Source organism: Gnatocerus cornutus, chromosome 5, assembly GCF_029298725.1.
Source record: "Gnatocerus cornutus isolate USDA-ARS CGAHR chromosome 5, icGnaCorn1.1, whole genome shotgun sequence".
NCBI lineage: Eukaryota > Metazoa > Arthropoda > Insecta > Coleoptera > Tenebrionidae > Gnatocerus > Gnatocerus cornutus.
In genome coordinates, this window is record NC_142237.1 from 9,233,702 (window position 1) to 9,258,257 (window position 24,556).

A 24,556-nucleotide genomic window follows, 5' to 3' on the forward strand; every position below is an offset into this window, starting at 1 on the left:
AAAAAATAATAATTATTTATACACCTATATTAACAGGCTTTGCAAATTAAAATTCACAAATATTAACTAACATCCACGGATATCATCATCGTTTAAAAAATAAATTTTATCACAGGCCTCTAAAAGGAATTTTCCTCGCTCTTTACAAACAAATGAATAAATAGACAAAATATATTAATATTTGCATAAATTAATCATACTGAACCTACCACACACGTGAAATAAATTCTCAACTGAAAATTTCAAACGTTTTCAGCCTCAGGCAAACCTTAAAATTAATCAGTCTTACAGTGACTCTTGCTCCTCCATCAGAACACCTTTCTAAATATCCTCTTAAAGCCTTTTCGTTTTTCCTTTGAATTTCCTTCCCCCAAACTCAAATTCCCATTAATCGGACTCTTCCTATTAGTTTCGTCGACGCTCGCCGACTTCCTCGCCTTGAAAACATCCCCATTTACTCGTATCGCCCTAGAACTTAAAGCTGTCTTGACAAAGCTAGGGGTTGATAATTTTCCACCGTCAGCCAAAGCTAAAGGTTCTAGAGACGAGTGCTCACTTTCTTCCAACACAAAAGGCACCTCTTCCAAATGTTTACCTTCCACCCAATCGATCGTCATCTCCGCCGGCGCCGACGCTTGTCGCTGCCACACTTCACTTTTGTCGTCACTAAGTGTACTGATTGAATTGCTTCTCTTCAGAAGTTGCTTCTTTTTCTTTTTCCGACGAAGATTTTCACTGGTTTCCATTGACGATCGGACGATCTTCAAAGCTTGATCGCTGGGTCGCCGCTTCTTCTTTTGAGGTGGTTCGTGTTGAACAACGTCCACTGACTTGCGCCGCTTCATTTCGAAACGTTTAGGGGCTATGGGTTCGGGGATTCTTGCACAAAATGTGATTATAAAAATGGTGACTAGAGTGGAGACTATAATGCAGTAAATAGTAGACGACCAACTTTTCTTTTCGGCTATTAAAGCCTCAACGCTCGCCGTGAGACTGGCTAAGCGTTCCTCAAGTTGCTTATTGCGTTCGTCTTTCTTCTTGCTTTCTTCTGTAATACTGGCAATTGTCTTGTCGAGGTGCTTTTGGATTTCTTCTACCTGTTTCTTGTAGCGCTTGCTGAGCTCCTCGAGGTACTGACCGGATAAGGACATGTTGCGTTCTAAAGCCTAAAAACAGCATATTACTATAAAACTTACGAGGTAAATAACCCTCACCTTGATTCTATTTGATAGTCGCAGAAACACGGACTCCTTTTGAGGTTGCGGCGCCGTGCTGGCAGTCGTTGGAACATTATGTTGACCGTCACCGTTGAAATCCATGAAATGCTCCAATTGCTCGTCTAAACTCTCTACAGTTTCGGCCACGCTTTCCACGTCTCCCAACTTCTCCTGTTCCACTTCTGTGCTTGGAACTTCAACTTTTTCACTCGTATTCGTCTGGACTTCTTCAGTATTGACAACAACCGACTTTAAACTATCGCTCTCAGAAGCCGCCTCTGTGTTAACCTCTTTCAAATCCAGATCCGGCGTCAGTGTCTTTGTGGGTTTAATCTGTGATGCGTACGTAACATCAGTCGAACACGTTGATTTAGTTACAGCGTCTGTAATTTCTAAATTAAGGGCATCTGTAACTTCTGACTCTTTTACAATGGGTTCCATCAGGATGACTTCCGATTCTGATGTTTCTATATTCACCAGTTTGTCGTCAGTGACTTGAGTATCATTATTGTAGTGATTACTAACATTAAGTACAACTTTATTGTGAAAAACTGCAAACATGTTGCACATCGCCCCTATGAACCGCTCCGGAAACATCGCTTTGATGTAGTTGACTTGAGCGTTAAGTGATTCACCGACCCTCGAAAAGTCAAAACCGAAGCGTTGACAAATATCGGACTCTGTTAAAACTCGCCGTATCATTGGGGAGTTCGCCAACCTCCAAACTTTCAAATCCTCGCAACTGAGAAGTTCGTACACTTGTCCAAAAAGGGCATCACTACAATTGTCACACACCACTAAATGGCTGGGTGACGTACAAACCCTCACCAAAGGCACCGCTTGTTTGGTGTTGTTCACGGGTTCAGTTTGGTTGCTGTAATTCCCTTTGTTTCCCAAGACTTCTGCTGCTTTTTTAACCATGGAAATAACTGCATCGGTAGCTGAACTAAAGAGATTTTTCCCTGCGTCTCCATCTTTGGCATCAAGAGTTTCATCATCATCGTCGTCGTCGTCTTCTAACCGGTCAGTGTGTCCGGGATCTTCTTTTTGCAAAACTTCAAATTCGGAGGTTCCATAAACCCGAAAAAGCGAAATTGGACAATAATGTTCGTCCCCGTAGTGGCTCTTCACTTCCACTTTAATATACTTCCCGAAAAGGTGCGGATGGAGGTCGAAACTTTGAATGTCTCTTTCATCTTTAGCGGTGAAGTGTCCAACGTTTGACCATTCTCTCGTTGGAAACCTGTCACTCACCGAAACGACAAATTCTTTCGGCGACGATGAAAACAATTCAAAGTTCGCGAGATCAATCTTCTTTGCTTGTATCGCCTCGCACAACTCCACGATGAACCAAATCCTGCTAGTACACGTATTGAGTTTATATTCATCTCTCGATGGCGACAGTATGGCACTCGGACTCACTGCTTCTGGATTCGAAGCGACGACTTTCGCCCCACAGTCGAGTGACGCGTAGTTCTTCCACCGCAATTTCGCCCCAGAAGATTGTTTTCCATTTACGTGTTGGTGTTGCGTTGAGGCATTCGATGGCTCTTTGTTTTTTTCCGCTTCTTCGAGTTGTTTTTGCGCCCATTCCGAAAACGACGGAATCTCTTCAGTTAAATTTTCTTTTACATTAGCTACATCTATTTTTTCAGTCGATTCAGATCTTGACTGATTGACTTCTTTGAAATCGTCAGCAACTTGGGAAGTTTGGTTTATTTGACTACTTTGTTTGTCTGGACTAGGAGTTATGGCTTTTTGAAGTTCAGTGGTTGCAACGTCGCCCAATGTGACAACGACCGGCGGCCCGCTTGTTGTTATGCTGCAACATATGGTGACATTAGTTGAAGCGCCAGATGATTAATTGGAGCAACATGTGGAGAAGACACATCTTCAATTAAAGTTTCAATAACTTACGACTTTAATAAAATGAACCCTTGCACTATGAAGGAAACATAAAATCGAGACATTTTTAACGAACATGATCCGCGTCTTTTTATTAGAAGTAAGCACTTTTTATGAGTAATTAAAACATTTTACAACTAGAAATTATGTCGACAAACTTTTCTTGTACAATTTAGCTTCTAGGTCATGACTAGCTGTTCTCTCTACGTTGCTCGATAAAATGATGAGCAGATTTTATCTAAACTAGTGAATACAATACAATACAATACAATATGAAATGAACGGGAAATTTAGAATCCGGACTTCGTGGTTTTAACCACCGGTCTATATTATGTTATAACTATTATTATCGCCCACATTATGAAATGTTCGTGGGGGTAAACTATGGGTGACGTAAGTCACACCCAAACGAACGCGGTGGCGATATTTTTAATTAACTAATGCAAATGAATAGATGGAAATTGCAACGCTTGATAAATATATTTCGCTAAAATTATATAACGTCAACAAGGGAATTTGTTGTGGCAATAAGGATGGTCTAAAAACCTGAGAATTTGAAGATAAACTAGGAATAAATATTTTTGCCGGCAGACCTCTTGTGATGATTTTAATTTTAAACAAATAATTATTACTGATAAATTTAAGAACAAAGTAAATAAAAGATCGGCTCTGACTGCATAAAGAACTCTTATCATCTAATCAACAACACATTTCGTGAAGATGATGAAGCAAAAAAGATTGATCATGACTCTGAAAAATTATTAAATAAATACACCGGTCCCAAGCAAAAATACACTATCCGCTTTTTAAAAAAAATTTCACTGGGCCTAGAAATGATTTATTTAAGGGGCACAACCACTGAAATTTGGAAAAAATCGTTTTTTTTTTTTGCATATTTCGATAGTCTATACATACCTTTAAAAATAACATGCAAAAATTTCAAATAAATATTTTAAATAGTTTTTGAGTTATAGGTATTAGTATAATAAACTGTTACAGCTATTAACTATAATAAAGTTATCTTTAAACGCGTTTTTCTTTTTTCAAAATTGCAGCAGTTGTAACTCGAAGACAAATCATCCGATCGTCTTGAATTTTTTTTGTTTTATTTTATATATCTTGGTCTGTACGATGAACCTCCAATTTTTCGATCGTATAAAAAATTTAATTTTTTTCAAAAATCCGCCATTTAGTTAAATTTCAAAATTTCTCCACTATCGAGGTTCATCATACGGGAAAAATCTTCTAGTTTAATAATCTTTTTATTTTTTTTTATTTCAACCATGGTGAGGCCGCAATCACTGCAGCAGATTTGAACTCTATTTTTGTCATTTGTCTAAAGATTTTTAAATGACGAAAAGATAAATGACAAGTTTAATGTTAAAATCATTTGTGAAGGCATTTTAAATAACTCATTTCTAAGTCCAGTGAAAAATTTTCGAATAGTCCCTAGTTTTCTAGTAAGTTTTCACCATAAAATTATTTCCAAATTTGAACTTAATTAAATCATCGTCAATTCCACTGTATAAAAATTTACGATTTTTTTAGACGAAATGAACAAACAATAACTTTGGCGCCTATGAAACATTTAAATAAAAAAAACAATGCTCAACTCATAATCTCCGGTATTTTATCTAAGATATCAATCGCCTTTTAAACTAACAAAAGTGCACGCTTTTACAATAGAACCGACCTCCAAATCCATTAAAACCGAACTACTGTTGTGTAATTAGCTACCCAATGTTAACATTTTTATCACTAGCACACGAAGAACGTAATCTATAAATTTACGAGCATTATATTTTCAAGGGCAATAATTATGATAACAACTCATTCAAATTTCCTGATAAATGGTTAGCACCGCGTAGAGTAAAACTAATCGACTGACGCAATTCCGGATGTTTTATAGAATGTTTAAAAATTTAACTAACAATTCCATTTCTGATGCAATCTTTTATTAACAAAACACGAAGATTTGTAATGTGATAGCCTTGACCCAACTCATTTACGAAAGCCGATAGATTTAAAAATCAACTGTCTTGTTATCAACGTTACTCCAAATATTTGAATTCACTGACCTGAATTACTTTTGATGCTCAAAGGTTTGTTAAGAAAGCTACTTCTATTCTAAAGAATGTTCAAAATAAAAGCGGAAATGCGATCCCATCTGCTAGTATCCGCTTATTCTTTTACGTACAATGATGCAATGTCAAGTTACAACAATATGATATACTTTCTCAAGTCGAATTTACTCCAAATACCCACATTTTTAAAAGGGAAAGTTCACTTCTAATTATGCCAAGAAATAAAAAATGGGGCTTTGTTACGTTCTTTTCCCACGCAAGATCAGTCTTACTCATGTTCGCTGTTCCGTTATTTGCTATTAATGGAAAGAAATAAATAAGTCATTGGCATCGCACAATCGGTCTGAAAATTCGCGACCTCTAATATCATATTAACACCTAACTATTCAACAAGTTTTTTTTGTATTGAAGGTCGGCGTTTAAGCGGGCCCCGTTCTAAATCTACAACGGATGACTACCCCAGAGACCTTTTCCTGGTGATAACATTGGATAGATAATGCCAACAGATTTAAAAATAGAGAGAATATGTAATTATCGGCATCTTTGCAGAGTACGTTGTTTACACACTGACGCACAAAATTCAAATTATTTAGGGGTCATTTGCCATATCAAACGGTTATTTTTAGACTGAACGATATAATTGTCTGCGAGTAATGTCGCTTGAAATCGACTGTTTTTAGACTAAAATGATCGTTTCTACAAATAAAAAAATTTTTGAATAACACAGAGCCAAGGTCGTCATCAGTCAACTCTGTCTCCAGTGAAAAACAAGCCTGTTATGCTTCCTTCCAAATGCAACACGTTTTAAATAGAAAAGCATGACTCTGCTTGATAGAATTTCAACTCCTTAACCAAGATTGAATAAATTAATATGATTTAGACACTGTTGCGTGCTTTGTCATTTTCAAGGCTCCAATAAACACATCCAAAATTCTGTTTACACACTAATTTGCCAACATTCTAATCGAAAAAAACATCAAGCGTGATAATAGCTGATAATACTTACTCATTGGCAACCCCTGAATTCTGGGAAGTGGCTTCCACGAACACTGGCTTAAAGTTGTCAGTTTTTTCAGCAGTTTCCTCATTAAACGTCCCTACAACATCCGCACTGGGTTCCAAGTCCCGAACCACATCATCACCCCCGTCACTTTTTAACGTTTTTTCAGCTTGGAGTTCACTGTCTGATGAAATATTCTCCGGGGCACTAACAACCGGACTAGCTGGGGGGACGTTGTTTGCATCTTCGGCGAAGACTAGAAACCTGCTGTGGCACTTATAAGAAGGGTTACAAAGGGGTTGGTTACTTACCTAGCCAAAGTTAAAATTAAAACACATCGAACACATAGTAAATTATTCTTCATTTTATTGAAGTTATGTACTTAAGTTTCACACGCATGTTTCGACAACAAAGTCACAAGTAATATGGGAATAAAGTTTTTCAAGATACGAATTAAACAAACTGACGTGTACCAAGGCGGTTGGTACGAGAGTGACAACCAAAAAGTGTGGTGGGAACACTGATTATAAACAAAACGGAAGATTAACAATCTTATCACATCAATCATGTACGAAATCGGTCACGGTGAATGATATTCATCTCAAAACCAACAAAATATTAATTTAAAAACGCAAATTTTTACCTTGCAGATCCCTGATTTATCGACACGTGAAATTGAGACGTCAACTGTCATTTGTCAAAAAATGTCAACCGGCTTGTCAACGTGAACAATTTGGAGCTTTAAATTAAATTTCTTTAAAAATGGAACAATTTTTTACGCTTCCTTTCTTCATATTGGAGGTCCCAAATATGAAAATTAAGAGGCCTTCATGGTTGCATCAACCCTCCGCCATAACAATGTTTGCCATAGTATTGGCTTCCTACTTCTTAGTCACTGGGGGTAAGTGACCTCAACGCTTAACATTTCTTTAATGAGTTTTTATAGGTATAATTTACGATGTAATTGTTGAGCCTCCGAGCGTTGGATCAACCACAGATGAACATGGACATTCGCGCCCAGTAAGAAAAAACTTTCTCAAACTTCTATAAACTGTTCTTTCTAGGTGGCTTTTATGCCATATAGGGTCAACGGGCAGTACATAATGGAAGGCTTGGCGTCGAGTTTCTTGTTTTCTATGGGTGGTTTAGGTTTTATAGTCCTAGACCACATACACTCCCCTTTAACTCCAAAACTGAACAGATTGCTAATTACAGCAGTTGGGTTCATTTGTGTGTTGGTATCCTTTTTTACAACGTGGATTTTCATGCGCATGAAGCTTCCTGGTTATTTACAGTCTTAAGTGTGCTTGTGATGTATTTAAAAATGGGTACATGTGTAAGTTTGTACATTTTACTAAATAAAATTGTTTAATTTGGCTTATTGGAATAATTCAGGCTTGGTCATGTAGTATAAAGAGATCCATAATTAAAGTCGCATTCTAAACACACTGAAAATGATTGATGAAAAACATGTCAAATAGTACAACTTCTTACTTCATAAAATCTGAAGATCTGTTAATTATGTGTTCAAATTCAGCAAAAGAGAGAGCTCCATCATCATCCAAATCCGCTTCTTCCAACACGTTTTCTATGAGACGTTCCATTTCAGCTTCAGTCAAATGATTGTCCTTCCCTATTAATCTTTCAACAACTTGTTTGAGATCAGAAACTCCCAGCATATCATCACCATCAAAATCTACAACCTCCTGACTGTATTATGATCATAATTCTTACAATCTTACCAAAAATTCGAAACACGTGCTCCGCCTTCACAGATTTGGGAGCATTGTCACTAAAAATAGACATCATATCTAAGAAGTCTTCAAATGTGCAATCGCCATCACGACTAGAACTAAAAACTTTGCAGATTCTATCTCCAAAAGGATTCACATTCAGTTCAGGGTAGTTGAGCATTTTCGACATTGGCAGTTTGGCATTTTTGTTGTGGCCCACTTTTTCAGGGGCTAAGAATTTGAACTTTTGATGAGCACTAGAAGGAATCGTCAAACAAAGACTTCAACGGAGCAAAACTTACGATAAAACTTCCTTTTTTGTGAAATAAGTCAGATCTTGGTAATCCTGAAGTTCTTCTTCACTAAACTGACTTTTTCCCTGTCCCATTGTGTTAAAAATTCGCTAAAACATTTTCGTATTGTCGTCGTGGGGCTCACCACCGTATTGATAAATACGGTGCATTTGAACTATTTGATACCGACGTGTAACCTACGGTTAGATATTTGAACTACTCGTTAATTTTTATTTTTTTTTTATGATTGATTTACGCGTTATCGGTTTTTTATGGCATTAAATGGTTAGTTTACACATTTTTGTGGTGTTGTTTGGACAAAGATTTGTGTTATTTTGGGTAGTTTTTTGAAAACATTACCAAATGTCATTCGTTTTGACAATCAGCTGATTCAAGATGGGAAGGTGTGGTGTGCATTATTTACAACAGTGGTGCTAATTTTCGTTCCTTCCTTTTTTATTCCATCCAAATTTTAGTACAATTCTTTTAAAGCAATGGCAATTCGTTTATGGAACTTGACAACAGGCATTGAAGTAGAGACTGAAATCAAAGAAAGCATTACAAAAATAAGCAATATTGAAAACCACCTGTACATCCAGACTTCAAGCAACCGTTTATACCGCGGAATCGTTGAAATTAAAGAAAATGTATCGTACCTAGAGCTAGAATGTTGCGAGGAATGGAAGGTTATAGACATAGACTGTTGTAAAGATAGTTTATATATTGTAGACATAGAAGGCAGTGTGTTTAAATGTTCAAAAACCTTAGAGAAATGTAGTGAAATCGCGTTACTGGAGGACTACCAATGCTCAAGGGGCCACACTGGCACAAAATGCAAAATGAAAGTGAGCAAAATCGCGATCGGTGACTTTGGCCACCTATTTGTCACAGACTGTGGGCATTTATGGGCAATGGGAAGTATGCCTCAAATAGGGATCAATTCAGAGACGCCCAAAAAAGTAAACTTTTTTAATGGAAGAATCGTACACAGTGTCGACGTTGGTAACGACTTCGCCATCGCCATCGTCAGCAAACAGACAAAAAGTGATGACACAGACAGTGATGAGGAAGACGTCTTCATTTCCAATTGTCCCCAGTGCTTATCCGCATCACAACTAACATCTCCGGCGTCCCAGACATCAATCTCCGACATGTGCCCCCTAGGAATGAAACTACAAGGTAATTTAATTAATTATTCTTCCAGTTGACATAAATCTGCTACTCAGGTAGTTACGACATAGAAACAACATCCACCAGTAGTAAGAACGACAGTAGTATTAGCTCAGATCGTAGAATCATCCACAGCGACGACGAGTCCGACGAGAAAACCGACAACCAAAAGGTTGAAAAGAACATAATTTTTCGGAATACCGAAGCGGCGAAGGAATTTTTAACGCGACAAATCTCACGAATGTCTTCAGCGGGAGAAGAATATTTAGTGGAGTGCACGGAAAAGCCCACACGAATAATCAAAGAAAATATGACCAACGTCGCTAGTTTTGTCTACGAAGGCGTTAAGACTGTCGGTGACAAAGTCGTTACATTGTCACGACATGTGAGTGGCAGCTCTGACTGTAACAGCATCATTGAAAACATTCCAGCTGTAACCGACATCTCAAGAACGGTCTCCAAAGACGACGGAGTGTGTTCTCTAAGTCAATGCACTTCGGAAAAAGACCTCTCTGAAGGAGAAATTAAAGACAGAGTTGCCGCGATTGTGAAAACTGGCTCAAATTTGATAAACTGTGAAGTCTGGACGTGGGGGAACATCATCCACGGACAATTAGGTGAGATTGGGGATTACTAGTCATTCATTCGTCATTTGTTTTACTGCAGATTATCGGCAAGATTTAGAAATTGATCAGAGTGATTGTTTAAATAATCCGATACGGCAGTTTTTTCATAAATTTGTTGGAATTCGAGAGAGTGCTGCCGGCGCGGTCACAGGTATTTGCCTTGTTGATAGTGCCAGTTTTGTTTGTAGCCATAACATAGTCGAAAAACGACAAAAATAACGCAACTTTTCTGTGGAAATCGCTCTTTAATTGTGGTGGAGTGAAACAGCATGTTGAGTGAATGTTTAACAATCAGCGCTTCATTTAATCTTAAGGAATATTTCAACAACGAATTCATCTATCAATATAGATCCTTCAGGTCAACATGAAGCTCTGCTAATCTAAAAACTACTAATACGTTTTCACTCTAATTACACTAGGGAACACAGGTTTGCCTCCAAGAATGAAACTAGTCTAATTATTTTTAAATAGTGTTTCTATCAACATTTTTACAAGTAGAACAAACCCCGCATGTCAATTTTTTTAGCTACAGGGTGAAACAAAACGATTTTATTACATGTTATAACTTTTTTGTTTTTAAATTTATGATCATTGTTCTAGGGAATGTATTATGTGAAAAAAAAAGCTATATTTTTTCAAGAACCTGTATACATTTTTGAAATTTAAAAAAGTTGGGCCGTCAAATACAGAATTAAATTCTCTTTCAAAAGAGGTGTCACATAAGTATACTTTACTTTTAATATTTTTTAGTAGATAGTGCCTCCGGCGACACCGATGATTTTTTAATTGCAATATTTATCCTGAAATGTAGTATAAATGTTACCATTTTTAACAAATTACACTTTTTTAATATATTTAGAAAAATGTAAAAGTTACAGCGGAAAGAAGATACTGTATAAAATGCCTTTTTGTGCTTTTTCGTAGAAAAAAAAACTGTACGTGCTTGATTTATTCTATGGATATTCGAATTCAGGGCACTTTATTAATTAATTAATAATAATTAATAGAAATTCATCAAAATTAGTCGTGGAGGTATTTTTTTTGCATTTTGTTCCCTAGTGTTATCATGATTAAATCCAACGCGTTTTTAATCAACTTTTCTGATTGCAGGAATCGGTGACATAATTCGGCGCGAGCGTCCAATGATAATTACTAAACTGTCGAATATAGGCGTTCGAAAAGTCTCAGTACAAAGTTACCACGCATCTGTTTTGACGCTAGATGGTAGAGCGTACATTTGGGGTCGCAACGACCACAATCAAGTGACGATAGACAGTAACATTGACCAGAGTTCCCCCAAATTATACAACACCAACAAGGAGGAACGAGTGAAAGATGTTGTTTGTGGAGAATACCACACAGCCTTGTTAAACAACAATTTGAATCTGATTTATTTTGGTAAAGACGCTGATAAATGCGTCTTGTTGAACACTGGGAATAGTGCAGAAAATCGAATTAATTTGTTCTGTAATTTGGCGGCCAGTATTCATTATACATTGTTGAATGTAGGAGGGGGTATGGATAATTTCTTTAATAGCTTTTTGTTACAAGAACAAAAGTTTCTTGAAGAGATGTTGGTGGTGCAAGGTTGCATCATCAAGCCGTTGCAGAAGAAGAATGTAAACACTTCCAACACTGCTTTGTACGAAGAGTTGTGTAAAAACTATTTGGACTTGTTATATTTCTGGGCAAGCAACGTGCAAAGCTTGCTAGAGTACAGTAACGGACTGATCTCTCTTTGTGATATTATCATGTTTAGATATTTGGAGGAGTTTATTTTCGTGTACAAGAACTATATCAATACTATACTCAATGTGATTAGCATAGATGGTTTCCACAGCATATCAAAACTTATCGAAATATCACCAAACTTATACAAACTGCGACCTGAAAGTTTTCCTAAGAAAGAAAAAAATGACGAACACATCATCTCCACTTATTTGCTTGCACCGCTCGATAAAGTCGACACATACACCGACACCATCCAAAACTACGCAAAACAGTTAAACAGCGACCAAAAGAAATGGTCGGAATTCGTTGAACAAGAACTACAAAAAAAACAGCAAGCTGAACTAACGAAAGAATTCTGGTTAAACTCCGGCAAAGTCGTCGAATTTCTCAAATCCTTCGATCGAAGACTTATTCGCGACAGCCACAAGTACCCGATCTTCCTCCAAAACGCGAGTCGCTTCTCTTCACATTGGTTCGTTTTGTTTTCCGACATGTTCGTGCATATGAACGGGTCAAACTCGCATTTGCACTACTTGACGACTTTGTGGATTGAGCCCCAACAGGATGAATCCACGCAACAGTACCAAATCTGCCTCAAAATGCCGGAAGAAACGCTCGTGTTGTACACGAACGAGCCTGAAACGAAAGTCGAGTGGTTTCATGCCTTGCAAAATGCCATTAAAGCAGCGATGAATAAAAAGGATGCTTTGCAACCACCTTCCGCCCGGAACGCGAGTTACACGTTTGGAAAAAACGGTGGATTTTTCAAAGATGCGACCTACACAGGACGGTGGTTAAACGGAAAAATGCACGGAAACGGAAAACTGCAATGGAACGACGGGAAAGTGTACACAGGGCAGTTTAGTAATAACCAGTTATCTGGGTACGGAGTGATGGAAATACCCAACATTGGTACTTCGAAATTTTCTTAAAACGCACCCTTAATACTAATTTTGCAGGGACCTACGATGGTCAATGGAAAGAAAACCAACAGAATGGATTTGGTGTCTTCACGCACGCGAATACAGACGTTTATAAAGGCCACTTCAAAGATGGGGTGCCCCATGGCCACGGGTTTCTAAGAAAAGGTAATTTTATGGCCAACGCTGCGTCTTTTTACATAGGCGATTGGGTGAGTGGACTGAAAAACGGATATGGTGTTATGGACGACATCGCCAACGGTGAAAAGTACATTGGGACTTGGTTAGATAACAAGAAACACGGCAATGGGCTCATTATCACATCTGATGGTATCTACTACGAAGGCATGTTCAACCAAGACGCTCTCACTGTAAGTGTTAAAACTCGCCTCGTCTTAAACATGACAATTTGGTTTTAGGGTCAAGGAGTGATGATTCTAGAAGACGGAACGCATTACGAAGGCGAGTTCCGTGGAACTGGAATCCTCTATGGAAAAGGCGTTCTTACCTTAACATCCGGTCACACCATAGAAGGCAACTTGAGCGGTTCTTGGAATGAAGGCATCAAAATTTCCAACGGGGTGTTTACTAGAAGCAGTGAAAAAGCTCTCCCGCAAGCTTTGAAAGAATTTTGCACACCTGTACATCAGAAATGGAAAGCTTTGTTCAAACAGTGCCATCAAGTTCTTGGGATTCCAGACAGTGTGAAAAATGGAGCTAAATCTCTAGACACGCAAAAAATCTGGCAAAACGTTGCTGTGTATCTATCAAGTAGCAGTACCTTGAAAAAAAGAAAATCATCAGAACACAAATTCCAGAATTCGTTGAATAATCTCGATATCATTCCTCCTTTTGGACGAGAGAAACTAGACTTGGGGACCTACTTGGAAGTAAAAAATTATTTATCTAAAGTAAAATCGAGACATAAGTTGTTCAGGTTTGTTATCGTTGTAAATTGTAGGCATTTGAGAGTCAGATACATCCATTGGGTTCCCTCCTCAGCGATTTGTCGCAAGCGTACAATACCACTTATGGTGGAAGCGCCCATCCTTTATTGCTCAGTCATGCCATTGCAGAATTGCATTACGTTTGTAAACGACTGTATGAAATTGTCCGTTTTTTGTTCCCTGCACTGCCGCCATATGACAAGGAGTCCCTGGTAGAAAACGAAGAAACGGAAGAAATCGTCAATTACCAATCTCTGTTATATCCACTCATTCTACCCAAAGTCCACCACCCTTTGTTCACTCTTTTCACGTTGAAAAACGAACAACAAGAACGACAGTATAAAAGAACGCTAATGGAGTGGAATAAACAAACGGATTACGCGCTCATGACATTTTTATCTGTGGACCAGTAAGTCAGATTTAGTCATGGCTAAGTAATGATTCTCTGTTTGTTTAAAGGAAGTTTTTCAAAATGGAGGACCAACAATTCCCGATTTCTCCTTGCCCACACGTTTTCGAAGATGCAATAGAAACTTTACAACAGTTAAAATCGACATTTTCCCCGACTGAAAAGCTCTTGGTGATTAGACAAACAGTAGAAAAGATGACTCCAGTAGCTCAGGAAATGTTGGGAGAGAAATACGTATGGAACATGGATGACCTCTTCCCGATTTTCTTATTCGTGGTAGTACGAGCACGGATCCCGGATTTAGGATCAGAACTTGATTTCGTCGACAACTTCATGGATCCTAGTCTTGAAAGTGGAGAATTGGGCATTATGTATACAACACTAAAAGTAAGGTTTTTTAGTTTTGACGATTTTGTTGCCATGTTTGTTTTAGGCAAGTTACCAGCAAATCCTTCAGGAAAAAGTTTCCAGTTATTAGTACAATTAGGTCCAAAATTTATTTTTAATAAAACAGAAACGTTTTGTGATAATACAATAATTCTTGTTATAAGTTTTATATATTTTATTTGAAGTTATATAAGCGCAAACATATCATTGCATGTTTTCGACTCCTTTTTTGTACCTGATTTTGTCGGAATGTGACAATCGTGGAGATAATAGTAATAAATGGATGGAAACCAGTAGTTTTTAACATTTACTCAAAAAAAACCTCAAGAATGTGATGATAAAAGAAAAACGGCAAGTTGGGTATAAATGACAGGCTTTTATTTACAAATCAAGGCATATGTATTCACATGACAAATATATGAAAACACTTATTTTGTACAAGTGTTTAATGTACAAGTATACTATATTTCAACATAAACAGTAATTATAATTCTCTACAACAACAAAATTAGATTATTTTGTAAAAAATAATGTTAATTAGCTAAATTACTCCACGGTTCACCCCACATTGTACTATTGCTTCGCTAAAAACCAAACCCGGTTATTTAAAGTTGGTCCAAAAAAAACCTATCTAAGGGTCCGTTACTAGAAATGTGTTTAAAGTAATGTGAGGCGGATAAACTCATATTGCTTATTTGAAATAAAATTCACACAAGACACAAATAATGGATAAATATACATTTATAATATATTAATAAAATCTTAAGAGTAAGAATATATTACTAAATAACATATATGACTGTACAGTGATTTTAAATCAAATAAACATAACTTAAAGTCATAACTTTACTTTAAAACTTATAAAAGAATCTATAAGATTTAAAATAAAATTTTTGTACTCAACAGATTACATGAACCGATCTTACAATCGCCGCATTGACAGTTCTGGTACAGTGATGCTTTGAAAGGCAATTATGAATCATTTTTAACGTCACTACTTTGACTGTTTTCCTGTAGAAGTGACGGAATAAATTGCCGTACCTACAGTAAAAATTTCATAATTAAATGTTCAAAAAAGTTCAGATATTTGTATAAGGCCACTGTTAACAATTGGAACAACTTGTTCCCACAAATAACATCACCTCTAACGAGATATGATTGATTGTTTTAGTCACATCGATCGCTTTTTCTCAACACACTCGTCTATACTAAATTTCGTCTATAACACAATCGCCGTCGATAAATAAAAATAAAATGCTTGAGTATTCATCAAATTTCCAAAGAAATGCAGATTATATAGTTCAACTATCTCTAAATCTCTCTCCGTTTAATTGAACGCGCGCAACTCGATCTCTAATAAATGTTTCACTGGTTCATCAGTTTGACGTCCATGGATGAAAGCAAAGCCAGTAAGAAATATGTCCGTGTAAAAATACCAGTTTCCACTTTTTTTCAATATAGTAGCTTCGGTAACTTTCTTAAGCAGGATAGAATACTTTTGTTTTTACATAATAAAAAATATGTACTATTTTACCTACATATTTACACTTATTCATATTCGTAATGTAAATAAATACATTACCAGGTCGATTGAAAAGCAAACTCTCCGAAATAAAAAACATTTAAAAAGTAAACTACGACCCTGGCAAAAACTCTGACTCGGCGAGGAACTTTTCGCTACGTATTGGGCGGTGAGTGGTTATTCTGTATACTGGCGGTGAGGTTTGTGGGGCCGTTTACTTGTGACACACTACTGTTATACGGATGATTGGAATTACACAGCACTGTATACACATTGTCCATTTTGCTCAATTTTTCGAAGAACGGTATCAAATCCAGAAGCTCCGAGTCGCTCATGTCGTCGAACCACGACGCCACTGGCACCTAAAACGCTTTCAGTTACAACCAACAAGAGCAAAAAACACTAAATACTTACAGCGTTATCTGGATGGAATATGTAGGAAGCAGGCGAATTATCGACAATAACAATTTGTTGCAGTTCCCGTCCTAATTTATTCAAATCTTTTACGTAATTTCCTCGGTAAAAAACACAACTTTCCCTAAATAAACGCGAGCGAAAAACTCCCCATTGATCTAACAAATCCGCGACAGGATCTGCATATTTGGCTAACGATGCCGTAAACAAAACACACTCGTACAATTCACCCATACGACGAAGGAAATCGTCCACATGTGGTCGCTTCAGAACGTAAACTTGGTGAACGGTGCCATCGATTTCCACGGGCACCACAAAGTCTGCGTTGCTGATAGGCTGCAAAAAATAACAAATCGTAAACTCCCATACGCAAAAATCCATAAAAATTAATAAATTAATTTACGTCGGCTTTTTTTATAGGTGATTCATCATGCATTGTGTATTTGCTTTCCAATTACTAAAAAAAAAAATAGCAAACTATTGAAGTGTGGTAAAACACCGCTATTTTATGATTGTTCGTGGAATTATTGTTCGAACCGTATTGTTGTTATCGTGCTTATCAGTGCCTAACCAAAAACACAAATATTGTTCAATGATTACACGGTTTTAGAAATTAGAGTCAATGTTTGATTATGAATTATGGTAGATCTGGTATAAACCATGTCAAGTGCTTTTTAAAATAAAAATTAAATAAATAAGCGTCAAACTCATTTTCCCAATGTCAAGGATGGTTGATAAACATCACAAATCAATAAAATTAGCATCTACATCATCGTCAAATAAACAATTACACTCAACATAAAACCGATAATGGCAAACAAGATATAACAACTTGGTGACATCAACGGAAAGATTAGGAAAGGAAGTAGAGGACAAAGGACGGTCGCGTTCTATTGTACAAAAGAGAACAGTTGGTAGATTATGAGAGTTGAGGCCCCAGCCAATACAAAGCCTGCAGCAAAAGAGTGACTACAAAATTAACGAAATAATGAAAAAGATAAAAAGGAACTCTCTGAGCACCAGTTTAAACGACTACAACTCAGTGAGAAAAGATAATTTTATATTCAATATGTTTGGAGAATCCAACGGATTATATAAAAACTGATTAAACGCAAATACACCGTCTAATAAAAATAAGTCTCATGATAAGACAAACCAGGCAAATTTTATAGATTAACGAACTTTTGACTTTGCTCTGAGTTTCCTCAAATTGAGCTATGATTAATTCTTTTACTATCTGACCAAATTTCAGATTTCAATATCTGGTTCAAATTAGAAAAAATATTGTAAATTTGTTTATTCCACTGATATAACTTCTTTCAATTTATTTAGTTTATTAGTTTATACTTTGGGAGCTCGAAAGATTTTAAGAGATTCTTCACCGATTCCAATTGGACTAAAAATAATCTACAAGACAAGGAATCGTCACTTTTCAAAATTTTGTTTTGCAAACCGACAATTTGATACTCAAATACAAGTTAACCTTGATATTAATGAGCTTTTTTCAATCATTGTCACTTCAAAAATATTACATGGTCAAAAACGTCTAAATTACACGACACAGTTTTTATCTATCATCACAAATAATTCACTTGTGCACTCAAATACTTTTTCTTTTCATAAAAACATTGGATATCTACTAATGAGTCAATCAATTTCCTTTATATTACAATTCTCCGAAATGTATTAGGACACGTTTTACTTGTGAATGTTTACCCATATTTAGTTATCTAAATAACTTAATCTCTAATTTTATAAATTTAAAAGTATATTTACGCATCTACTTATCTAGACTGCGAACATGACTTTTTATTCTTCACATTTATAGGATGACCAAACAAAAAAACCTTTATAGATTTGATTCAGTGCCCCAGTTAATACTTTAAGCACACACAAACATGATAAATCATTACAAAATTAACATTGCTAATTTTATTGTTATACAAAGAAGAAAGGGATGTAATCGATATTTCCATAAAAATCTCGCACATATTTTTTTAAGACACGAAACACGTGTACATTTTGCAAAAATAAAAATAGCAGTTTTGTCTTATTTTTCCAACTTTTGGCGTGCCTCCAAAAGCCACATACATTTGGCAAAGTTTTTCTAATGAAATTGATTATACAGGCACGGAATGCATTAGTGCGACTGAGGTAATTAGGAACGATAATAAAACGTAATTTCCTTCTACATATTTTATGTCTATTTCTGTAATCGCTAATTAACTCTATAAATTATAATGCAATTTTGCAAGGTAATGTTCATTCAAATGGATGACATTAAATGTGAAATCTCCATCAAAATAAAATGTACATTTTATAAAAATTCAATCAATGCGTGGGCGCTGGCTTTGAAACAAAGGCACTCTGTTCATTATTCATTAATAAAATGTAACAACTGAGCCACTTGCTCGCTTCAGGAGCGTGAACGTTTTTGATCGGCGAAGCGTCGGCATCCCGACGTCAGCCATGTGTTTACTATCGCTTATTCAAAGACATGAATGAATATTGTGCTTTCACAGCCACTTTTTATCAACGCATTACATAATGGAAATGGCAATTTTTTCTATACATCAAGGTCTTCCATCATCCTGAATGCATAACATCCCACGCTAGTAATAAACATGATGGAGAAGATGGGTAAATTTTTTTCCCAGAGGTATTTAATTTTGCGATATGGTAATCATACCTTAAAACTGCTATGCACGAGGGTCTCATCCAAATCTATCACCATACACTTCTTGTGCATGTCCTGGTGTCGTACCGGTGGCAGCAAGTAGGTGCAGCTGCTTCCGGCATTGTAGGGGTTGCCATCCACGCACTGTTCAGGAGGTGCCTTCTTTGAGCTTCTGCGCCCCAAACAGCAGAACAGCGACCGGAGGAACCCCCGACTACTCTTCTTATGATTGGTCGGTGGTACTTTCTCTTCTGATATGTCATTTTCAGTCCTTGGTAGAGTTCCTGTAAAACAACAAACGGATCAAGTCGGCGGCGACTGTGAAAAATGTGAAAGCTCTTGACAGCTCGCCTCATCAAAGGAGGTCATGAAAAGGCGTGGAATGCACCACGATTTGCATACGCATTGGACGCGGACATATTGTTAAGACGCAAATTTGCCAAGAATTTCAAAAATTAGCATCCAATCCCAGGGTCGCGCTCAAGGTTAGCTGGTCCAGGCACGGCGCCTAGCATCTTGTTTACCGTGCACCCAACACGCCTACTTGATGTTGCGGTTTTCGCCCTGGATTTGCGGTGGCGGCGACGCTGTCTCGACGCCCCCAGAACGTGACTCGAAGGTGTTTCATAGCATCTGTCACTTATTATTTACCTTTTTCGGGAGGGTAACTGTTTAACTGCTCGTCGTCCCTTGACACCTGGGTGATAATGGACGATGCGTCCATTTAAACATTTGTTGGGTCCCTCGGTCGCTTATCGGTACACCCAATTGTCCCGAACACAACATGCACGATTATAAATAATCTTTTTAAAACACCTTTGCAAAATGGCAGATGCTGTTTTCCCTGCGAACACTCACCACTGCCACGCGGATTCTGCTTTACCGACACGAACGAATTCCGCGACTGCGCGCTAAATTCAAAACAAACTATTGTTACAGAAAGCCAATCAATTTTAAGTGGGTTTTCCAAGAAGTTCATTTTTGATATGTGCAAGAAATAGAATCATTACACCTTAACATGGAAAAGCGTCACTACTCTAACAAACTGATTAAAATCTGAAGGAAATGGGGAACAAGAAAACCGTGATTAATAGCAATTTCACATGTACTTGTAAATAATCTCATTAAAAACAATAATAATGTTGTTACCACCTTGTTAATTACCTGGGAGCTTCTTCGATTAGTTTGACTAGAAAACCGTAAGAAAATATCAGATTTATATTCCAATATTAGAGCTATATTTTTCTTTTTTAAATTAATATTTAAGTAGTACTTTTATGGTTTTCGACCTGAATTTACATAAATTTGTAGCACAGATCATTAAACTGCAAAGTTTTTGTGACACAGCTGCTTTTTCCTGCATTTTCAATATTATTGCATCGACATTGATATAGTTTTTTGCGCCGATGATGCAAGCCAATCTTTTTAGGTATTTTATCAATAAATATAGTCGAATTTTCCTCATTACGTCCGGACCAATTAAGTTAAACTTTCAATTCATCAGCGGATGTTTTTAAAACCGTCAAAAATAACACCACATGCTTCAACTTTCTTATAATTTTATTTTGAAAACGAGTTTTGGAGAATAAATAAAAAAGGTTAAATTTCGTACAATTTATTATTAAAACTTTTTACGTATAAACAATTTAGAAAGTAATCCCTAAATATCTTTAGCAATAACTTTCCGTCCTCTATCCAACTAAAATGGCAAAAAAGATTCCATAATATGTATTTACAATAAAATCCGTGACATTCGAAATCGTAAAATTTAAACAATATAATACATTTTGGCCTTGACAATAAAATCTGTATTCCTCTTTGAAAATATGTTATCACAAGTCAATTTGTTACATCCTAGCCTATCCTAAACGCCTCTGAAAAAATCACTTATTCTTAAGAGTCATCTGTCGCCTAAACGCTCGTCCGAACAGAATCCCAACCACAAACATCGACCCGAACATCATTAAAAACATCAAAAAGAAGTAGTGCTTAGCGGGGGATCCCACAACTTGGTGGTACAACTCATGGATGTCTCCAGGAGGGCGTGCTACTTCAACTGCATTTTCGTACATTTTTAATCGTTTAGTCAACATTTCGGAACATTCTGGAGAGAGGTCGGCGTTCAAGTTGTACTTCAGGCATTTTATATCTAGAAAAAATGAATATTATATTGTACGATTAGATAAAAATCACTTACGTCGCCCATTTCCTTGGGGAATTCCCTTACAAAACTTTAACAGATCAAACGCACATGCTTGTTGTAATAGAGGATCGACTTGAATGTCAGCTTGTGAATCTTCAATCATATTTGCAACTTCGACTTTACACTCTGGCGTCATGATGCGGTTTTCAAGAAGAGCGTTCTTCAAACATTCTTCCGTTTTTCCAGAATCTTCCTCGCTAAAGGAACAAATCATTTCGAGTTCGTTCTTGCAAACCACACGGATTAGAGGATTAAGACTAACGTCTAAGGCTTGTTCTCGTAAAATTGAAACCATTTCGTTTTCGCATTTATGAGAGAGTACTCCTTTACGGAAATGGGCCTTCAAACACTTAATTACAGGTCCGTTCAGATCTTTTCCATGATTGGTGTTGATGACAGATGAGCAAAACTTGTTAATGTCCATCTTGCAACTCTCTTGTAACGAAGGATTCAGTTGGTAGTTAGAGTTCTGTTCGATCATTCTGTGAATAACGATAGATCTACATTTTTTACTGAATCCTTTTTGATCCCTGTTAATCCTCAGGCATTCAAGAATCGATTCCTTGTCATGATGAGGGCAAAACTGTTCGATCGCGTCTGCACACATAGTAATCAAAGCATAATCGACAGAGTTATCGTAAACTTCCTGTCGTTTTACTTTGAATACTTCTTGTTCGCAACGTGGTGTTAATTTATCTCTGACGGTTTGCAAACATTCTAAAACTTGAGAGTTTCCATGTTCAACGTTTGAACAATGAGTTTTAATGTCACTCAAACACGCCGCTTTTAATTTCGGATCATAGTCGATGTTTTCCCTTTGTTGCAACAGTTGTGCTTTCAGCTGTTGACGACACTCTTTCGATATTGCGCTTTTGACACCACTTACAGTATCGTTTGTGACTTTTTCGCTTAAACAAGTTACCACCTCGCTCTTTGTGCGTGCCTTGCTGCAAAATCTCATAGCGAAATTCTTACAAGTCATTTTAAATTTATACGTAAATCTGTAATCCTTCAAAGAAATGATCTGGAAATGCTCAATGCTGACTCTGCATGCTGGGTTTGCCTTCACCGTCGGCGCATTCTTGTGCGAAATTAAACATTCCATAATATCTCCCTCGTCATTCTTCAATTCGCCGCTACATAACGTTTCCATTTCCTTCCGACAGTTCTGCATAATATATGGATTTAACTCGGCGTGTTGCGCTTCAGCCTCCGTAAACGATTCTACCGCTTCTCTACATTTATCTTTCAACTCGTCAAAATGCTTTTGCAGGCACATCATTTCCTCGCCTCGCTTCGTCTTGTCAAAACAGAACAAGGCTAAATCATCTAGACATACTTCTTCTATTTCAGGCTGTAAATCCACACTAATCGCCCTTTGTCTCATCACACGCTGGATCTGTTGAAGGCAAGTCGTTTTAATTTTCAAGGAATTATCTTCGGGATAAGCGTGTCGGTATAGGCAAGGCAAGATTTGTGGGTCATTAGAGGGTTGATCACGCTGAGTGTCCTCCCAGTTGGAGTTGGCATGACAAAGTTTAGCCGCATCGTCTTTACAAGCTCTGTAAAGCTTCGGATCGAGCTTAAAATCGCGAGCTATGAAATACTGAATTTGGATAAGAGCGTCTTCGCAATCTTCTGTCATATGATCGGCGCCGATGTTGTCCATTAGGCAGGACATGACGCGGGCATCGCCGCCTTTTACGTCGTGGCACACTGCTTTGACCACAGGGAAGCAGGCTTGGTGGAGGACCGGATCGACGCGCCAATCTTCGCCGGCGTCGGTTTCCTTCACCAGAGATTCCAGCTAAAATCATAATGAGAAAAAATTACAAAATAAATCGTGGATAAACTTACAGCCCTCATGCAGACGTCCCCCAGCCGCTTCTTCACGTTCTTGAACCTGGCGTGGTCCATCAGACAGTGTATGGTTTTGCCGCCTCCCTCGAAGCCTGAACAAAAGTCCCGGATCTCGTTCCCACATCCGTCGACGATTTCCGGCGACAAACTGAAGTCTTCCATCAACATCCTACGGTGCTCAATCAACTCCCCTTCACACTCAGGGTCGATTTTAGTGCCATTTTTAGCCACATTCTCCAAACAAAGAAGGATCTGAGCCAATCGTATCGTTTTATCGCTCGATGTTTGTCTACGACAGTGAGTTTTCTTGATATCGTCTTTACATGCTCTCATTAAACCCTTGCTAACTTTGTAATCTTGAGAAATCAATTTTTGTCTCTTGAGTAGCTGCTTGTGACACTCTGGAGTGATATGGTCTTGGGACTCTTCCATTAAACAAGTAAAAACTCGACCACTTCCGGCCGGAAATTGTTGGCAATAGCGGCGGTGATCTTCAATACACGCCATGTATAATTGGCGGTCAAGTTTGATGTTTTCTGCTTGGAGTTCTGATAATTTGAACACTTCTCTTTTACAGTCATCTTGAACATTTAAGATGTTGTTCTGGAGACACGTAACTGTTTGAAACTGGTTCCAGGAAGGTCCATCTATGCGACCACACTGTAAATGGTCAATATCATAGTTGCAGTGTTGTAGAAATGTGGATATCCATCTGTAGTCTTGAAAAGCGACATTTTCCAGTCGGAAAATCATAGAATTGCAGTTGTTATCTAAAATTTTTTCCTTATTGCTGACAACACATTTGAAATAATCAGCATCAGTGGAGCTCCCGCAATTTAACTGTTCCAAATCACTTGGACAATATCGCCCCAAGTACTCCTTCACTTTGTCTTTTCCAATCAACGCTTTAGTATGTTGCCAAATTACATTCTGACAATCTAATTTCAACTCTGCTAGTCTTGAAGGGTTCAACGATTGGAGGCACTCCAGTATTAGAATATCATCAGATTCACTTAAATTACTGCAAATTACTTTCACTTCATTACAAACTGGCTCGTCCACGATGGATTTTGCGATCGCACGCTTCTGTCTTAACCACGTAACTTGTGTGTTTTCGCAAAAAACGCCAGTTAATAACCCCAAACAACACAAAAACCGCAGCAAAGACATTTCATTCGTGGTTTTTATACGTTACGGAACACACCTCGACAACCGGATATATCGGGCGCTTACGTATTTACTTTGATAACACAAATATTTACATGTAATTCGTAATCACCGGGTCCCAAAATAAAAAATAAAAGTAACCCTCGCACCTTTACGTCAATTTGACAGCTTGAGCCGCTTGACAGATATCAAAACAACAGGCAACCAACATAAACCAAAGAAAATTCCAAGAATTGTGAGGTTAGAATGATATAATTTAATTTAAAAAGAATATTGTAATTATCTTTGGTT

General features: G+C 37.4%; 6 protein-coding genes across 8 annotated transcripts; 2 read left to right on the top strand and 4 right to left on the bottom strand.

The window, feature by feature from the left end:
* Window positions 1-12: 12 nt before the first annotated feature.
* LOC148174202 (SUN domain-containing ossification factor) lies at window positions 13-6,610 on the bottom strand. Of its 2 annotated transcripts, none has more exons than XM_088037972.1 (4): window positions 6,518-6,610; window positions 6,213-6,473; window positions 1,215-3,039; window positions 13-1,166 (listed from the first exon to the last, which is right to left on the bottom strand). In XM_088037972.1, the coding sequence occupies exons 1-4, from the start codon at window positions 6,568-6,570 to the stop codon at window positions 309-311; spliced, it is 2,997 nt and encodes a 998-aa protein (XP_087894098.1). In that variant the 5' UTR covers window positions 6,571-6,610; the 3' UTR covers window positions 13-308. The 2 variants fall into 2 exon arrangements, with proteins under 2 accessions (XP_087894098.1, XP_087894099.1); XM_088037973.1 differs by having other exon boundaries at window positions 6,213-6,470; window positions 6,518-6,601.
* A 78-nt stretch (window positions 6,611-6,688) lies between these two features.
* On the top strand, window positions 6,689-7,583 carry LOC148174203 (oligosaccharyltransferase complex subunit ostc). Its single transcript, XM_088037984.1, has 4 exons — window positions 6,689-6,774; window positions 6,857-7,107; window positions 7,153-7,226; window positions 7,271-7,583. Exons 2-4 carry the CDS (start codon window positions 6,969-6,971, stop codon window positions 7,505-7,507), a joined length of 450 nt encoding a protein of 149 aa, XP_087894110.1. The 5' UTR covers window positions 6,689-6,774; window positions 6,857-6,968; the 3' UTR covers window positions 7,508-7,583.
* Window positions 7,504-8,503, bottom strand: LOC148174204 (calcium and integrin-binding protein 1-like). Its single transcript, XM_088037981.1, has 4 exons — window positions 8,242-8,503; window positions 7,949-8,196; window positions 7,701-7,902; window positions 7,504-7,654 (listed from the first exon to the last, which is right to left on the bottom strand). Exons 1-4 carry the CDS (start codon window positions 8,325-8,327, stop codon window positions 7,633-7,635), a joined length of 558 nt encoding a protein of 185 aa, XP_087894107.1. The 5' UTR covers window positions 8,328-8,503; the 3' UTR covers window positions 7,504-7,632.
* Window positions 8,504-8,595: 92 nt separating this feature from the next.
* Window positions 8,596-14,573, top strand: Als2 (Amyotrophic lateral sclerosis 2). Of its 2 annotated transcripts, XM_088037970.1 has the most exons (9): window positions 8,596-9,411; window positions 9,459-10,019; window positions 10,069-10,179; window positions 11,139-12,671; window positions 12,719-13,050; window positions 13,099-13,590; window positions 13,641-14,035; window positions 14,086-14,422; window positions 14,469-14,573. In XM_088037970.1, exons 1-9 carry the CDS (start codon window positions 8,727-8,729, stop codon window positions 14,511-14,513), a joined length of 4,491 nt encoding a protein of 1,496 aa, XP_087894096.1. In that variant the 5' UTR covers window positions 8,596-8,726; the 3' UTR covers window positions 14,514-14,573. The 2 variants fall into 2 exon arrangements, with proteins under 2 accessions (XP_087894096.1, XP_087894097.1); XM_088037971.1 differs by lacking the exon at window positions 10,069-10,179.
* A 205-nt stretch (window positions 14,574-14,778) lies between these two features.
* hzg (CTD small phosphatase herzog) lies at window positions 14,779-19,909 on the bottom strand. Its single transcript, XM_088037978.1, has 4 exons — window positions 19,687-19,909; window positions 19,048-19,319; window positions 16,359-16,694; window positions 14,779-16,306 (listed from the first exon to the last, which is right to left on the bottom strand). Exons 1-4 carry the CDS (start codon window positions 19,757-19,759, stop codon window positions 16,100-16,102), a joined length of 888 nt encoding a protein of 295 aa, XP_087894104.1. The 5' UTR covers window positions 19,760-19,909; the 3' UTR covers window positions 14,779-16,099.
* A 725-nt stretch (window positions 19,910-20,634) lies between these two features.
* Window positions 20,635-24,519, bottom strand: Glg1 (Golgi apparatus protein 1). Its single transcript, XM_088036714.1, has 3 exons — window positions 23,096-24,519; window positions 21,233-23,045; window positions 20,635-21,184 (listed from the first exon to the last, which is right to left on the bottom strand). The coding sequence occupies exons 1-3, from the start codon at window positions 24,266-24,268 to the stop codon at window positions 20,919-20,921; spliced, it is 3,252 nt and encodes a 1,083-aa protein (XP_087892840.1). The 5' UTR covers window positions 24,269-24,519; the 3' UTR covers window positions 20,635-20,918.
* Window positions 24,520-24,556: the final 37 nt, after the last annotated feature.